Here is an 18494-nt window from a genome sequence, read left to right as displayed (position 1 = left end):
ACATGTGTTCACAGCTCTCTGTGGAAACACTGGATGGACAAAGGCAACAGCTGGCGCCCACAGTCTGAACGGATGGGGCAAAACTGTGAAAACAAAACAAAACAAAAAAAAAGAGCTGAAAAGAGGATGCAAGCCTGCAGAGCTGAGATCCTCACTGTTTCCAGTTTAACCTAACAGCATGTTTAGCTTCCTATATCCTGCACTGTTACCAAAAGCATTTTTAAAGCTGTCAATATCCTCTGCCCAGGGTATCTAACTCATATAGCCACATGGAAATACCTAGTGAAAAGAAAGAAATACACTTCTTAAAGAAGTTTTTTTATGAAATAAACCTGAAAAAGCACAGAAAGTTATATATCTCTCTTGAAAATGATGGGAAAAGGAAATTAAAGACAATAATTGTATACACTTCTCTGTTGGTCTTACGCAATTTGTTTGTGCTTCCTTGCAGAAGTCTACAGGTGTTTGTTTCTTTTTATTTATTTTTTTCATTCAGTGTCAGCTCTGGAGACTTTGTAGTTGGTGGGAGAAGGCTAAATTATTTATCTTACCATCTAGGAAAGTTATTTTGTTTTGTACTCTTTCTGTTCTTGCCTGCAAAGAGGGAACAATAATAACCTCGCTGAGTTTCCTAACAGCACGTCTCAAAGCATCTGACGCAAGGCAAAATCCTTGCTTTGACACTTCTTGACAAAGGCAGTAAACACAAGTTTCAGAAGCAGTTTTTCCGAGTGCTGTATAGCACGGTGTACTAGGCATAAATATCTTTCTGCAGTGGCTATGACATTTCAGCCTGCCTCGCTGTTGAGCGAAGGAGTATAAGTGCATCGCTGCCGGCTCACCAAGAGGCTCAGAAGCCTCCACGCTGACTTCGCTAAGCTCGCATCACTGAAGAGCACTTCTTCCTCTCGCTGCCTGCTTACAGCACATGCTGCCAAATCCAGAGTACCCTGACTGAAAGTCAAGTTTGTGCGAGAATGACACGGTTCTTAGTACAAATGACTGCAGCACAACTAAAATGGAAAAAGAAGCCCTCCCTCTGGCAGTATACTCAGGGCTGGACAACAGTCAGCATGTCCTACCTGAGCCATGCTGGTTTGGAAATCAGTATACACCATGTACAGAGCAGTGATCAGTCTGTGCATTTTTCTCCTGTCTAGTTTGATATATTGATAGCACTGTTTAGCTCATGCACTGGTGACATCATTATTTTGCAAGCCTCTAGGGCAAGCTGAGAGCTCCAGTCTTTCTCATGATTTGCCAAAGTTTTTTAAGAGCTGATAGTGCAGCAGCTAAACAAAAACTTGAAAAAGAATTAGACAGACACAAACAGAAAATAAATAGGAATAAACAAGGCTTCCAAGTATTTCAGTGCATACTTCATCAACAAATTAGCACATAATTTGCATGCTAAATTGCATATATATTAATCTTTCCCTTAACATTATGCCCTCTTTTCTCCCAAGAATATTTAGAAGACTGCTAGATACTGTAAAAGACAGTAACAGGCTCACCTAATTCTTGAAAATAGTCTTACGGTATTAGGAGTTCTGAGAACCACAGATCTCAGATTTGTAGCCATGTAACAGATCCAAAGATCTGTTACTCAAATGACAAATTCTCTGATGAAGTAAGCAATGTAGACTCTCAGATGCCCACCAAACTGTTGAACTGATAGACTATCCTGTGAGAGCATCCATCAATGAACTGACTTTAATTAGTCCCCCAAAGTGCTTATTGATCAGCTATCAAGTATACACTGAAAAGACAGCAAGGCTGTAATGTTGCAGATGCTGAACTGCCGTCATGATGGATATGCTGCACTTTTCTGCTGTACTGAACACGCATTGTTAAATACATACAAGTCCCTTTCTAAAATCAAAACGGGAGTTCATCTCCTGCTAATTTAGCAGGTCTGTTATTGCAGATGCGATGATGTAAAATATGGATTTCTGACAGATAACTAAGTCATACTATAAGCAGTTGGAAAAGATCATGCTGTACAAACTATGCTCCCTCTTGTAGGTGACAGACTGCACTTAGTGGTAGCAACTTTCATCATCTGTAAGAGCTCAGTAAGTGGGCTCAGGGTAGGACACAGCACTTATCACAGTGAAGGGAACATTGGAGTCATCACTTAGATAATTATTTTATTTAAACCCACAATCATTATTGGGGTAAATCCATCAATAAGACAGCAATTAATGCTGAACTTCTGTGGGCTACAAGAGAGGAACATTCCTGTAGCAAGGCTCTAGCTTCCATTTTCTAAAAGCAGACTACTTTTCTAGAAAAAATCTTAACCTAAAGTATTAAGAGAATGCTACAAAGAGAAAATATATTGCAGTTATCTAGTGTTTGTCAAAGGAACATGCTTTATTTGTATAATAAAACTGCATAATTAATAGCTTTTTCACAGTGCTTTTTCAGGAAATAATCATTTAATGGAGCAGAAGTTCATTCGAGTTGGAATTAGTGAGTGTAAATTGTTTCGGAATAGTCTCTGGTAAGTAGTGAGTTCCTATCAGAAACTGGAGTTGCAAGGGATTAATTACTTTAGATTAGCTAGTGCTTTCCCCAATAAATAAGTAATATCTTATACCAACTCCACTACATCATTGGATTTTAGCAGTTAATCAGGTTTAGTATTAGCTGTTTTTGTCATCTTTTTCACTTCCAAGCCAGCCTCTGATGTGTTTCCAGGAGTAGACTCTGATATACGATTACCAATACAGAATTACTGAATCAGATTTCACCAGCTCTCGGATCTCTGATATACTACAGTAAATTGGACCTAAGTTTTCTACAGAGAATCCAGATTCTATGTTATTTCAGTAAAGAAAAATAAGAAAATCTGACTGTAACTACCCTTAGAAATTAGACAACTAAAATTTTAAAGAGTGAGATAAAGCAACTGAAAAATGCAAGTGGCCCAGCAGACCTAGTCTTATTTAATATTAAACTGTTTGCTTTAGACTGTCCTTATTTTCACCTTTCTGCAAGCCTTACAATTGTATTGCTTGGGAAAAGCAAGATGGCAGAGGGTGAAATTTGGAAAACTAAGTAGTAGACATGAGGATGTATTTTTATGATGTTTGAAAAAAATCCTGCTCCTTGCTATACTCAATGGATTTTATCATGGTCAACTTCTGCAAAATGGAGCACACACACACACACAAAGATATTACAAATGCAGGTTAACAGACTGACTAGACTGTCACTTATCAATTCTTCAGTTGCTTTAGATCTGCTTTGATGGTGGAAAGTATCTACAGTTCTGCTTGCTTACACTCAGAGCATGCTTTGAAGCTCCTATTCCAAAAAGTAAGAGGCAGAGATTTTGCATGAGATATATACAAGGCAGCTAAATACTTTTCACATTTCTAAATGTCACTGAATATTGGAGATGATTCACATTAGTGCTCCTACCTAATGAACTCTTTTATAGGCTTTTCTGACTCTTGAGCAAAACAGCTCAGAAAAACAAAAAAACAGAATGGTACAGGGCCAAAGGAAAGAGGAGAGCACTGTTCTCAGTCAGTGAACCTCTAAGATCTTATCTTCCTTGACTGACTCCAGTCTGATGTGTAATAAATCCAGTCAGGTAAGTATAAGTGTATAATTCATACACTGAAGTTGTACCAGTCCAGGCATACCACCCCCCAGGTTTAGTAGCCTGTCTTCAAAAGTATCTCTAAAGCAGTTGGCACTGACATGGTTGCTTTGCTCAGTGTTCACTTCAGTTCCTAACACTTTCCTGTTTTTATTCTTGTGGCTCTCAACTCCTTTCTTTTGAACTTTTCATTTATAGTTCCCTATTTGATCATTCTCTGTTTTACTTAGCCCCTCTTCTGAAGGAGGAGTGGACATTAGTAATTTCTCCCTAAAAGGAAGAAATGTCATGAACAGTAGATGTAGGATTCATAAGAAAACCCTCAATGGATCTTTCTTCCAAGTACTTTTTTCCAAGTGAGGTCAGAGCCATAGACAGTACTGAAAGATATGAGTATACATGGGCCAGAATTATAAATGCATCTGATTATGTTTTCTGTCTTGCTCTCTTTTCTTTTCCTAATTGCTTCTAACAGCTGATCCCCCCACTCTTTAAAGTTGCATGGTATATTTTCCTAGAATTGTCTACTACTGACTGTTACCAGTCAGTTTAAAGTTCAACATGTTGTATTTATGTGAAATGCCTTTTTCCCTCCAATGTGCACTACTTTTCTCCACCATCTGTCCTCATCCTGATTGCTGGAACAGTTCTGTATTTTCAGCAAACTTGTCCACTCATTACTCCCCACCACCACACACACACTTGGAGGTCATTTAGGAATATGCCCCGACTCCTAAAGAACCTCAGTGGAGACTTCCCTGCACTGCAAGAAAAGACTACGCCTACCCACTGTTTCCTATCATGCCCCATTACTGAGATGTTATCGCTATTTTGTAGTACTTGATCTGATATTACAAGATACGGTAGCTTTCAAGAGAAATGGAAGAAGAGTTTGGGGAGCTTTCTCTGTAGCAAGGAGGATCAATGGTAAAATCAATAATTTATTTGCTCATTCAATCAACATGTAAAAAGATCTCTAAATCTCTCAGTTTGCAAAAAACATCGACACAAACCTCTACAGTTTTCAGTTTGATCAACATTTTTTCTGGAATTGTCAGGAAAAACCCTTCAACTTGTGACCTCACACAACTAAATGGGCTTTTATTTCTTCATCTCTACTTACTCAAAAGGAACACCTTGCTCTAGTTTCAACAGCTTATATCCTTATGTAAAACATGGGACTAATTTCTAGCCTACACTGGCTGAAAGAGTAATAGGGAGAGGGTAGGAGTAAGATGAATGCACAGTAGCTGGGATGTTGCAGACCTGAAAATACTGATTGTCTGGCACAGCCAAGGAGAAACCATGCATAATTAAAAGTACTTGCCACTTATAATTTACTGAACTTGCAAAGATACAGACTGAAACTTATCTATTTGATTATTTTTAGCATGATGTTTTGAGTCATAATATAAGAACAAGAGCATAAAATACTGAGAATTGAAAATAGTCTTAAAATGTATTTCTACTAGCCATGTGAGTAACATGCAGAAAACATAGAAATATTTATTGTAACATTCAAGAAAACCTTCGCTATGGAAAAGAGATGAAAACCAAAAAGGAAAGTTCGCCTTACAAAATTTTGGTTACTCCAATCAATAAGCCCGATTCGCTCACAGGTTCTTAGAACGTCTTCTGGAGCCTTACTTCACCTGCTTCCCTTTTTATTTTCTCATTAATCCTGTACGTGATGCATAATTGTAATTAGGATGGCATAAGACAAAGTGAATACAAGCTGAACTACTCTCAGGGAATAAACAGAAGACCTAGTATATACATCTCCTATTTTCAGGATAATTCCTAGTGATGCAAATGGGTAAAAGAAGGAGTTACATAAAGTGTAAGCAAGGCAAAAGATCTCTTAATGGAGTGATTTTTTAAAGAACGGGCGTTTAATATTCTAAAATGTCTGACTTTATTTTTTTGGACATTTCACTGCAGTTCTGAGCTTCTCCACATTCAATATGCAGCCAAATAGCTTTGCTGTCTCTCAAAAAGCAGAGATTCAGACTTCCATGGTCTTAAAAATATATCTGCGCAGAAAGAGGTTTTTTAATTGGAAACCTTCAGACTGCATTCTTAGTGAAAGGTGGCAAGTCTCTTCAACTCCTCAGGGCTTTATTTTTTTCTTCTCTTGGAACAGTTTCTCCTTTGCAAAATCTATAGCACTACTTATTGATTTGAAGAATTTGATTTAAAAACCATCAACACCAACGGACAAAAGTCCCTAACTAGAGCAGTAGTTAGATCTGATCCTATGAACAGGTTAAAAAGGATTTTCTGAGGCAGAATTGAAGCTTGAATTTTCAGAGAAGGGTCCTGAAATTACCTTTTATTTCTGACACCGGCTGTGATACAGATGACTAGGACACTTGATGCAGCATTATCACCAGAACAAAGTCAGTTATTATTCTGATACTTAGTAGGTTGTGTCTGAATTCATCCATTAAAAATATCTGGATCAAATCAGTAGCAATTAATTTAAACATCCTATTTACTCTGTATCATTCTAATTGGGTTTGAGGTACCTTGTGCTTGAGAAGTCTGAATGCAGATTGGGTAAGGCCTGATGTCTCGCTAGAGATGGGTGGTAAAACCTCTCATCATATGGGTTTGGAACAATTACTTAATCCAGCCCTTCATCCCAAAACATTAGGGAAATCTAGGCACATAATGTCTTACATCTTGTCGGTGGAGCGTACAACATGATGCTTGCATGAAAGAGGTATTGTGGAGCTGCAAAAATACTTGTGTGCCTGCATGCATCTGCCTAAGGGACCCAATCCTTATCTGAGAAGTTCAAGGAGTAACAAATAAAACATTCAATTTCTTTATAATGACTATACCCGTGCCTCAAAACAAGTCCTTCTCCCTATTTTAGCTTTTAATGATTTAAATACTCTCATTCTTTTCACTGCACTTTTGTAACTTTTTTTTTTTTTTTTTTTTTTTAATTCTGGAAGGTGACCTTATTTTACAGATCTTTCTTGTAAAATAAAGGATGATGCCATAAGCAGTAAGCAGATTATTAAACCCAAATTCATGCACATACTCAGTGTGTTTAGAAACTGATATTTGGCCCCTCACATGGAGGCTTTAGGGGTATTTAAACTCCAGTAAGGCTTTACATTTTAAGAGTTACATTTCATGAAAGTACCATTCTTTCAAAAAACAGAGTAGATTAACAGGGAGACTTCAGTTTTTTACTGACTTGAAATTCATTTGATTTCTTTTAGACACAAAGATTTACTTCACAACAGTAAGACTGAAATTAATCTTACTGTTTTGTTGTTTGTTTGCTTTTGTTTGTTTTTTTTTTCCCATAAATCACGGGAAAAGCAGAAAGATGACTTTTCCTTTTTGTAAATGACTGAGAAACATGCCTCCCAGAGTTAAAAAATGTAGATACTTGTTTATGTGAAGCCACTATGATATGATCTCTTTACTGTAAACAGTAAATGTTACACAGAATTAAAAACCTATGTATGAGGTGTTCATCTGTCTAGGTATCTTTCTACCTTTACGTACACCAGGATATATGTTACACAGATAAGCTGATGATCATTCTAATGCTGCAAGTAGTGGAGCAGGTGCTATTCTGCACCATATTGTCACTTTACTAAGTGTGGCTTGTTTCTGGGTAAATATGGGCACCTACAGCTGATGAAGTCCTTTGCAATCAATGAAAAGCTGAACAGCAGAGTTATTGGTGTACTTAATTTCATCTGAAGCACATGATCAGGTGAAGGGTTCTGATCTCCCCATATTAGATTTCCAGCACCTGTAACTGGAACACAGACAGCAGGCTAGGATATTTGTACCTACATTGCAGATGCCTAAAAATTAGGTGGTTTATTTCATCCCCCCAAAAGTACTGTACAGCAGTAATTTAATTTAAATGGTGCATATATTCTGTATTCCATCAGCTTAAAAAACCTTCCTAGTTATCAAAAATTTTAAATTCTGAGAAATGAAGGGGCACTCACTGGAGGGCATAACATAGAAGTTCGTATCTGAATAAACTTCTGCAGCTCTCAGTGGGAAGACATAAGCACTAATGTGATGAAAAAGAATGAAAATACTAAAGCCCAGTCCTGCGGATTTTCACTGGTGATTCAGCCAAGTATTTCAGCACAGGCTTCAGTGTTTTCCTATCCTGGGAGCACAGGCACTAATCCTGCACCTCACTGGGCTCTTGAGTTACATAACTGTTTAATTGGAACAAGGCTGTATCTTCAGGGCTTACTCATCACTGAAGTCCTGCTTGTGCAATTGCTCCTACAGTCGCTGATTCCCTGCAGCTGTGTGAATTGTCTGAGGCTATCACTACTTTAGAGAAGCCAATCCCAGCATATTTAAGAGACTACAGGCCTGAGGCAACAAGCTTTTGCAGTATCATGTTCTACAAAATCAACGGTGATTTCAGGAAAAAAAATAAGAAAAGCCCTCAAAAAAAGAGGAAAAAAAGTTTTAGGCAGGTTTTAGGAACTTGCATCCTTAACTACAATCCAAAAGAATCTAGGGCAGTGATACAGGTCTACATTTATTTGGAATTCTTTTTCGCCACCCAAGTTGTTCTTGAGTTCAAATGCTCTTCAACCCATCTGCAGATGGTGCACAATTTTCCTAGGTCAAAATAGAAACAGATGAGACACAAGTAATGCTTGACTGATCTCAGCATGAGGAGAGCTGGTCTCTGATGTCTTCCTAAACTTCCTTAAAATCACAAATTGTTTCTTGACATAAATATTGTGTTGTTTTTTTACTGTTCTTGTTGGGTTTTGTTTTGTTTTTCTGGTCCCCCAAATATTGAGGATAGGGAAGGGAGCAGTCTAGGGACTGTTATGTAAGGTATCTGGGTGTAGAACTTTCATCTCTTTCAGATACAAGATAAAATTTAGACGTACTACTTGCTCAACCAGCAGGAATCAAAAGACTTGTAGGAGGTGGATCTCACCAGTTCCTTTTCATTGCAGAGCTATGTTTAAACAAAACAAAACAAAAAGTAATTCTCACTTGGTTCTTTCTTAGAAAATATTGTTGGTACCTGTCCCCAGAACATTTTGAGAGATGGCTTTCAGGCAGACAGGATCTCATCCTGCAGTAATGAGATAAGTAGATGAGTTTCGAAGAGGAAAAGAAGTTCAGACTTCTCCTCTTTCAGAATTTCCAAACAGTTAGCAGAAGCTTGCCAGAATGCTCTATGTTTTGTTTTTTCTCTTTCTGACCTTTCAGAATGGTATGGAAAGCCTATACAACCTTCCATTTTTCTTTTCATTATTTACTTTTCAAGGATACGGCAGTGCACATAGGAAATGTTTAGACACCACTGCACTGGATCTGCAAGCAACTATGACTTTTACTGAGTCTAGTCAATGATTCAAACGAAGTAGATGGCAACACTGGCAAAAGATAAAAAAAGACAGAAAAACATTGCTCTGGTAAGGTCTGAGTAGAAATGCCTTATTAATAACCAACAAAAATGATAAGAAACTGGTTTAGCATAGTCTGGGGGGAGAAAGGGTTGAAAGTAGAGAGTAATCCTGAAAGTATTAGTGTACGTATTCTAAACAAGTGAGTGGAGTGGTCTTTCCAAAGAGATAATTTGGCCTCGTGTAAAGAGACAAAAATAAGAACCTCCACTGGGGGTAACTTGCTAGATAAAAGGATACTTAAAGCTTATAGAGAAGTCTGATATGGAATTTGTATAAGATAAGCTAAGTAAGCAACTGTACTTACCGTGTAAAGCTCATTAAGAACTTTCATTAAGTCTTCATGAAGCTGAAATGCAATCTCTTTGCTCTGTAATTAAAAAGAAATCGTTAGAAAAAGGCACACAAAAACTCTAACATACTATTTGTATTAATTGCTCGTCCTAGATAGTGAATGCAATGCAGCTTGCAAAGACAACATTCTGTCAGAATTACAGTGCACTAAAAATAATCATTTGGGAAGGCAGAGGTAGACAGACAACATCTGGACAGAACACTTATAAAAGGAAACTCAGAAGTAGTTTAAGAGGGAGATTCTCATGAAGCATCGGGAAATTAGGTGCCAACAGAAAAGGCAAAGGGCAGGATTAATGTTACAAGCCTTTTTAATGGAACAAACTGTGTACTGTCTTGCAACTGCTACGGTATATACATAAACTAAACCACGTGGAATGTAAAATTCTAGATGGACGTCCCTCACAATTTCAGATCTAGAATAGTCTTTGTTTCTCAGCACATGCAACTATATAAATATTTATGCAAGAAATAATTGTGGCTCCTCTTTGAAACAGATACTCAACTACATAATACTCCACAGAGTGGGCTGCTGAAACAGCTTTGTTTAGCTTTTCTGGACTCTGGCTTTACTTTCATTCTGACCCAGAAAAAAAGAAATACTTGGCAGTGGTTATTACAGAAATCAAGTATGTCAAAATAAGAGTATTTAACTGGAGTCTCATTCAAATATATTCCTTTGTGAGTTGACCATAGCAGTTTAATCAGATGAAAATTGTGGCAACTGCGCAAGAGTTGAAGGCATTTGTACCACAGCCTTTGGAAAACAACTATAGAATAGAACTACAGGATTTGGCAAAAAGCCTGGCTACATTTCTTCTGCAATGTGTATGATCATAACATACATTCTGGAGATGTCAGCTTTTTTTTTTCTTTTTCTGTGAATATATTGATAATTAGCCCAGCGTCTAAAAACGCCAACTTCATAATAGATAATGGCCTTAGCTATGAGAAGTACTTTGTATTTGTACAGAAGCCAAAGGAAAGTCTTTTGGGGCAATTTATCTCCAAGGCTGCTAACACATACTTGGCCATCTCTAAAACACCTGCAGGAATAATGGTTTCTGAATGAGAAGTTCCAGTGCAACACCCACATACGAGAAGGAACCACAGCACACATCCCACCCACTATGTCTCTCAGAAGGATGAAACCAACACATCAGTAGCTGGAACAGAACACTTTGCGTATTTTCTTCCTATCCCTACTATCATACCCCTAACTCTGGGCAGTATTTAAGGAACGTGCCCTACCACTTATCAGCATTCATTCCAATCCTTACACGCAAGAAGATTTGTAACTGACAGGAAACTAGAAATATAATCACAGAATGGCATGGGTTGGAAGGGACCTTAAAACCCACCCAGCTCCAACCCCCTGCCATGGCAGGGACACCTCCCACCACACCAGGTTGCCCAAAGCCCCATCCAGCCTGGCCTTGAGCACCTCCAGGGATGGGGCACCCACAGCTGCTCTGGGCAGCCTGTGCCAGGGCCTCACCACCCTCTGAGTGAAGGATGTCCTCCTTATATCTAATCTAAACCTGCCCTCTTTTAGTTTAAGGCCATTACCTCTTGTCCTATCACTGCACCCCCTGACAAAGAGTCCCTCCCCAGCTTTCCTGCAGGCCCCCTGTAGGTACAGGAAGGCCGCTGTAAGGTCTCCCTGGAGCCTTCTCTTCTCCAGGCTGAACACCCCCAGCTCCCTCAGCCTGTCTCCACAGGAGAGGTGCTCCAGCCCTCTGATCACCTCTGTGGCCCTCCTCTGGGGCCTAATATTTCCACCCCACGTCTGACGTTCTAATATTTCCACGTCCTTCGTGTTATGGAGGCCCCAGAGCTGAACACAGGGCTCCAGGTGATGTCTCACAAGGGCAGAGCAGAGGGGGAGAATCACCTCCCTCACCCTGCTGGCCATGCTGCTTTTGGTGCCGCCCAGGATATGGATTGCTTTCAGGGCTGCAAACAAACTTATAAAAGTCTGGTATTTTTTCAAGAGCTATGCTCTGCCACTTCAGTAGCTAGAAAACAATTCTTATCACTTCAATTTCTTTACAAATATCACATTATTTTTATCTAATGCTAAGGACAAAAAAAATCAAATGCATAGCAGTGCATAGACTGCATGTTAAGACTTGCAAAGGACTGGAGAAGGATTGAAGATTTCCAAACTGCTGTAGGGAAACCCAGTAAAAGCTTTAACCAAAACTCTGAATTGCTTTTCATTGCTTTTCATTGCTTTACATTGGCACCCTGCCTTCAAAAGTCAGCAGTGCAGCTCTGACACAGCTTACACATCTCCTAAAAGATCCAAGAACTGGAGGCCACCTGTTTTCTCTTGGAAAGCTGCTTCCATACTGTTGAATACGAGCAGTCTACTTTTTAAATCATTTTAGCAGAAAGAAGGACAAAACACACAAATGAGATGGTAGACATTACAACTGTTAGATGACAACATACACACATGGGAAAAAACTGTAGAGATGAAGTCCAGCTCCGAGCAATTTATCCCTTTCAACTGTTGGTCGTTGCCATCTCAAAGCTGATGACAGCACAAGCCCTGAATACACCAAGGCTGGTTTTAAGGCAGCACGACTTAACTAGGTAGCACAAAAGTTGCCTTTTTTTTTTCAGAGAGACCAAAAAGTCGATTTTCTTTATACCCTTCACAGATTCTTTTGTGTAAGAAAACCAGACCAAAACAAAACAAAGCAAGTGTAAAAGGGTTTTATGTTCAAGAACCAACACATTTTACATTAGCATTTAGAATCAAGAAATACTGACTTCGAGTGGCTAGCGATATGGCTTTTAGTGTGCAATGTATAGTGCGGTAGAGCAGCAGATAAGGAGTGCATTTATTTTCAGTGGCTAATGGCTCTCCTATTTCTCTTTGATGCTACCTATTCTCTGCAGTAGTTCAACATGTCTGAGCAGTGTGCTCCTCTAGGAGCCTCTCTGCAGGGGAGCCAAACAGCAGAATGTTTTGAACACACATTTTCCTGGAGCTAAGCTGATAGCTCTAGTCAGGCCATTAAAACCTGAGAAACAATCAGCGAGATACTTCCCTATTCCCTATGTCCTAGAGAAATGTATTAGCATCTATTAACGAAAAGAACATAGACCGTACTAAAAATGTTAGAGTACATGTAAACTCTTCCTAAAAATAATGCATTTTTAACTAATCTGGTTCAAAGCATGAAGAGCCAATTTGAAGAAACTGTCACTGGAATTTAAGAGTTCTTTTTGTTTTGTTTTTTAACCTAAATTAATGGTAGGATAGATCATGGCTGCGTACTTAAACACTCCTTTTGGTATATCATGGAATAGCCTGGGTTGGAAAGGACCTTAAAGACCACCTAGTCCCAACCCTATGCCATGGGCAGGGACACCTCCCACTAAACCAAAGCCCCATCCAGCCTTGAACACCTCCAGGGATGGGGCATCCACAACTGCTGTGGGCAATCTGTACTACTGCCTCGTCACCCTCCGAGTAAATAATATCGTTCTAACATCTAACCTAAAGCTACACCCTTTTAGTTTAAAACCATTCTCCCTTGTCCTATCACTATCTGCCTGAGTAAAAAGTCACCCTCTGTATTTTTAAGAGCCCCTTTTAAGAACTGAAATGCCGCAATGAGGTCTTCCCAGAGCCTTCTCTTCTCCGGGCTGAACATCCCAAGTTCATCCATCTGTAGTTCCCCGGGTCCCCCTTTCTCATCTTTTTAAAAATGGGAGTGATGTTTCCCTTTTTCCTGTCACCAGGGACTTTGCCTCACTTCCATGACTTTTCTAATATGATGGCGAGAGGCTTGGCAATTGGATCAGCCAATTCCTTCAGGATACTGGGATGCATGTCATTGGTCCCCATAGACTTGTACTTGTTCAGTTTCACCAGAAAGCTCTAAGAAAAGCGTTATTAAAAAGTTACCAGCTCTGACCAGTTGTTCTGTCCCTAAGAGGGACAATGGGCTTTGCCAAGCCCATTGTTGCATGAGAGGGGACTTACCAGGGGCCAGCGTTTGCCTTGCTAAGAGCTCTCACAGAGTTTCACAGAGTTGAAAGCATTTGCAGTCCAACGTTTGCCTGTTTCAGAGCCCTGCCAAGGACTTTCACTGGGAGCTTCACAAAGTTGAATGTATTTAATGAGGTGATAGATACAACAAGTTTGGAATTGCCATTGATAAATACACTGCCATAGTGATAACACAGGATAACAGTGTTAGCAAAATGCTATCCCAGGTATTTCTCACCAAAGAGGGAAGGCACCCAAGGTTTCCCTGTCTTGGTGGAGGAGAAAAGGGCACAGGCTCTTCTAGGTTTTCACTTTCTTCTTTCCACCCCCCAGCTCTTCTTTTTTCCTCACTCTAACTTCATCTTCTCTCTCTTTTTTTTTTTTTTTCTTTTTTATTCTCCTGTATGTTTACACCAACTCCTTTTTTTTTTTTTTTTTTAAAATATCCTATCCTTATCCATTCCCTCCCTAGGGTGATGTTTACCATGATTTGAGTGAGGAGTTATAGTCATACATGTTTAGCACGTACTTCATTAAGCTCATTATCATATTCAGGGTTGTCGACTTTAATATTCATTTTACAGAAGAAAAAGGTTTCACTCAGGCACTGTGGCCCTCAAGTTTCTGTTCTGCTGTAAGAACAGGGTCATCCTGCCAACACAAAAGTCCCTCCTTCAGCAACCTCTCATACAAAGCTCGTGGATCTCCATCCACAAAGTTTGTAAGCGAGATAAACAAGAACAAGCTGCTCAATTCCCCTTTGCCCAAGGCTGGTGCTTATCAGTGATGCTAACAAGTTGGGCCATTCTCCAAACCCATACTCCTCCAGATCGTGAACTCAACCAAGGCATGGTTGCTGCAGCCCAGACTGCCTCCAGTCTGAACCTCGTTAACGTGTTCCTCCTCACTGGTGAGCACCAGGTCCAGTAACACCTCTCCTCTGGTCAGTTTTTCCAGCAAGTTATCCTCAATGATCTCCAGGAGTCTCCTGGATCACTTACAGCCTGCTGTTCTGCTTTCCCAACAGACATCTGGAGCAGAAATGCTCAACTCTAAACACATCAGTGGCCCTCCTGATGTTATCAAGGCTTGTGTTTATGGGTTAATGCTTGATACACTTAAAATTTTACTCCACGTTAATCCCCTTTCAGTGAAGTCTATAAGAATTTTCCATCCATTTTAGAAAGAGTGTAATTGGGCACCCAAAGTTTACTCATCTGTTTTTTTTTATTGAAATTTTAGGCAGTCAAGTTGTTCCTGGAACTCTTTGGTGTCTGTATTTAGCACACACAATGCTACTATCAGTTGCATCATTTAGGGAAAATATTCTGTGACTGCTTCTTTTAAATGAGCCTGCTGCTGGTCCCCAGGGGAAGTGATATGCAAACCGTTGCTTAGAAGAAGCTTCCATGAGCTGCTGTGACACTGACATAGCCAGTGTGTGACAGTAACATTCTGTCCCAGATTTGCCAGTTTATAGCAACAAATTGCTTTGCTATCCTTTTAAACCTCTAAACATTTAAGAAAATGATGTGAAAAGTCGCTCTCTATGCCACAATTTTTATAACTTCCAAAGAGATTTGGCAAGTAGTCACAGTCCCTGTTAATAGCCAGATTATGGAACTAAAATATTTATTGTGCTTGGCTTCTCCAGCATCTTTTACTGTAAACACTGGAAGATATGTTCATCTTGCCTCGTTATGGTTTCTGTCCAAAGAAAATACATTTTTATAAATTATAAATATACAAATCTGCTTAAGGATTTTGTGGTTATGTGTTTATACAGTTGATTATTAATGCTGGGGTAACCAGAATCACTGCATGAAATGTTCTGCATAATACTTTTTCCTTCTGCTTGACATTTTTCCTTATTGCTTTATTCTTTAATTGTCCCCATGAGGCCATCTACCCCATCTGCCTGAAGAGACGTGCAAGCATGCAAGGTTTGAACTCTGCTACTTTCTGTTTGTAATTTTATGTGCAACAATAAGGCCAGGCATGAACAGCAATCTGTACTGCTTTTATATGCCAGCAACTGAGAAAAAGAAGAGCTTAAGTGCCTCCCTGATAGTATGAGGCCTGGCATAATACAATCAGGTAAATGCCTTAAAATCTCTGAACTAGATCGTACCCTTGTCCTGTGTTTAGTACATTTAAACAGAAGCTGGATCCTGACCCCTATAAAAAAGAATGACAAATTGCTCCCAGGAGAACAAAAATAATGAGTATCCAAATATTAAGTGGATCAGCCCAGACAAGCAAGCCATGAACAGGTGTGTGAATACAATTTGTTTTGGCCCATTAGAACACGTAAACTGGAACCTATAAAAAAAATTCACCAGAATAACCCAAATGTTAGGACAGATGTAAATAAGCACAGAAAGGAAGAACCAGAATGAGAAAGAACACTGCACGGGTCAGGAGTAACAGAGAGTGAGCCAAGGGAAGGCACAAAGACCAAGGGGCAGAGACATCCCTGATCACTACATTTCATACAGACCAACACTGGGTATCACACACATCTTTTTCAGAAGGCCTAGAGAAAAGGGTTGCTACACGTAGCAGGCATGAGCAGGAAAGGGAATAAAACAATACTGCAAAGCACGGCCAGGAAATGAAGATATTGTTTGATATTTTCATTACCAGAAGTCCAGCTGGAGCCAGTCTTGGGATAGGATATAAAGAGTATATGTCCAGAAAATGTTCTTACTTCACGGAAAAGTTTCATTTGAGGACCAATGTGGCCACCAGCCAGCTGAATAAAGCCAGTAAAGGCTACCATTGAGAAGTAGAATGGGCAGTGTTGTCCTTGGGGGGCAGGAGGGAAGGGTGTGTGTGTGTGTGTGTGCAGAATGAGCCAAGAAACTCAATGACTTTGCTGTTGTCAATCTGCAACTTGTCTGTGAGCAATAAAGAGGGCAATCCACCCTGAGGCACCTTCCCTTTCTGCAGCAGGCAGCTTGGGGGTTTAGAGCAAAATGATGAAGACCTTATTGCTCTCTACAACTACATGAAAGGAAGGTGTTGGGGGCTGGGGGTTGGCCTCTTTTCACAGGACTAGAGGGAATGGCCTCAAGTTGTGCCAGGGGAGGTTCAGGTTGGAAATTAGGAGACATTTCTTCTCAGAAAGAGCAGTCAGGCACTGGAATTTGTTGCCCAGGGAGGTGGTGGAGTCACCATTCCTGGGAGTGTTTAAGGAAAGTTTGGACCTGGTGCTTAGGGACATGGTTCAGTGGGTGACAGTGGTGGTAGGGGGATGGTTGGACCAGATGATCTTGGAGGGCTTTTCCAACCTTAATGATTCTGTGATTCTGTGAGATCACCTCTGAGCCAGATTTGGTGTAGTCACTCTCCCGACCTGGAAAGGGGACCTAAAGCACCTCCAAAGATGCAGAAGCTGCCAGTGTTGCAGGACCAGGGAAGAACTAAAACAAGGTGGTAACAGGGATGCATAATACTATTAGATTAATAAAGTGGTAGACATATAATTTGTTAACTTAATTATTGAATACAGAAAAGCTTTATTAGCTGGTATTTGAAAATTACTTAGGAAGACATTAAGTGCTCCTATGTGCAGTGCTATGAGAACAAATGTTACATGGGTGTATTTCTGTTTTTGACCACAGACTGCCGTAAGGTATTGAGCACACACTTGTCAGTCTTTATTTTTTAAAACTTCATATTTAAGATTTATGTTCTTATTCTCTACATTTATTAGAGAGAGTACATCTTTCAGAGAACACTATGATGAGATTCCAATGTATGAGTATCTGCAGGATATTGTTTGTGTCTTATTTAATCTAAAATCTCTGAACAGTGAACAAATCCCATATGCTTTCAGAGGGACAAAACCCACAGAGATTGATTAAAATTTTCTCTGACAGGATTTTATTACAAACCCAGTCTTTTTAAAATATAACCTACAGACAGTGACAGAAATTGGTTAAATATTCTACTCGACATTTACAGTTCTCCAACAACTTTATCATTTTCTCTAGGGAGAACACAATTTTGATGGAGGGGAGTGTTGGATGTCTCCTTTCTCATTCTAAGCCCATCTCCTATTTGCTCCTCTGACCTCTGCCTGCAAGGTGGACTGCAGTACAGGACACGTGCATTTTGCACCCCATCTCTCTCTGTTCCCCAGTGGATGCCCATTAAGCAGTCCTGAGATGTGAGGCATCTTGAGTTAGACTGCTCATTCATATCTGACAGAAATTATGGTTGAAGCTGCCCATTTGGGCTAAACATAAATGTAGACAGCTTATGTTCTTCATGAATAAAACAAGACAATTTGCTAACAGCTTTACTTCCCGCACTGGTCTTGGTTTTCTCTCTGTCCAACGTGGCTCACCTCATTTTATATCTCCCTTCCCTTTTACCCAGAGCTGGAGCTTCATCCTCATTCAGTTCTGCACCTGGGGACTAACAGCAAATACCTCACCTCACAAGCACTCTGCAGCAAGCACTACAGCGAGAGTTGTGTACACCATGAGTCAGTGGAAATACCGTCGTGCTCCAACAACTGTTAATTCCTGACAGAATGATGTCCCAAAAATAAATGCTCAAAATTAATACTGGTGAACGACCACTGCAACATTGATGCTACAAGCTCATAATGCTCATTTACGCTACTCCAAGGTGCCATGTGTCTCCTCGTTACCATCCCCTTCACATCATGGGGTCTTGCTCAGGTCCTTTCATGCATCCTTTAGGGAGCAAACTCTGCCTGTGCTCCAAGCTAACTAATAGCTGCTTGATGTGACAGTATCACATTGAGTGTTAACCAGAAAACCCTGCCAAAAGGTAGTAATATGCTTGTTTAGGATCTTCTTTCCACTAATGCGACCTTTGGGTTATGCATACATAATTTCCTTTCTCTTATTTTACCCGTAGAAAATCCAAATTAGGAATAAAATAACAAGAAAAGCTGTTTAGTCTTCTTCGATAAGCTTTGCAAGAATGAGAAATTCTGAAACATTACAATTTCCTGGGCATGATATGGAGGAAACAGTAAAGTCTGTCAGGAAGATGTGACAATGTGCCTCCTGTTAATGCACTGAAAAGGTCCACATGTTTTCCTCCT

The 18494-nt window shown here is 39.8% G+C and overlaps 1 protein-coding gene across 2 annotated transcripts in view; it reads right to left on the bottom strand.

Annotated features, from left to right (window-relative positions):
* SRGAP1 (SLIT-ROBO Rho GTPase activating protein 1) overlaps positions 1-18494 on the bottom strand; it is a 147413-nt gene that overhangs the window by 51895 nt on the left and 77024 nt on the right. For both annotated transcript variants that reach the window (XM_032208281.1, XM_032208280.1), the window contains exon 4: positions 9353-9415. In XM_032208281.1, coding sequence (XP_032064172.1) covers positions 9353-9415 — 63 coding nt within the window. The remainder of the gene's footprint in view (positions 1-9352; positions 9416-18494) is intronic.

This window comes from Aythya fuligula, chromosome 1 (assembly GCF_009819795.1).
Source record: "Aythya fuligula isolate bAytFul2 chromosome 1, bAytFul2.pri, whole genome shotgun sequence".
Taxonomy (NCBI): Eukaryota; Metazoa; Chordata; class Aves; order Anseriformes; family Anatidae; genus Aythya; species Aythya fuligula.
Note: the sequence above shows the minus strand (reverse complement) of the source record. Positions and strands in the feature narration are given on the sequence as shown.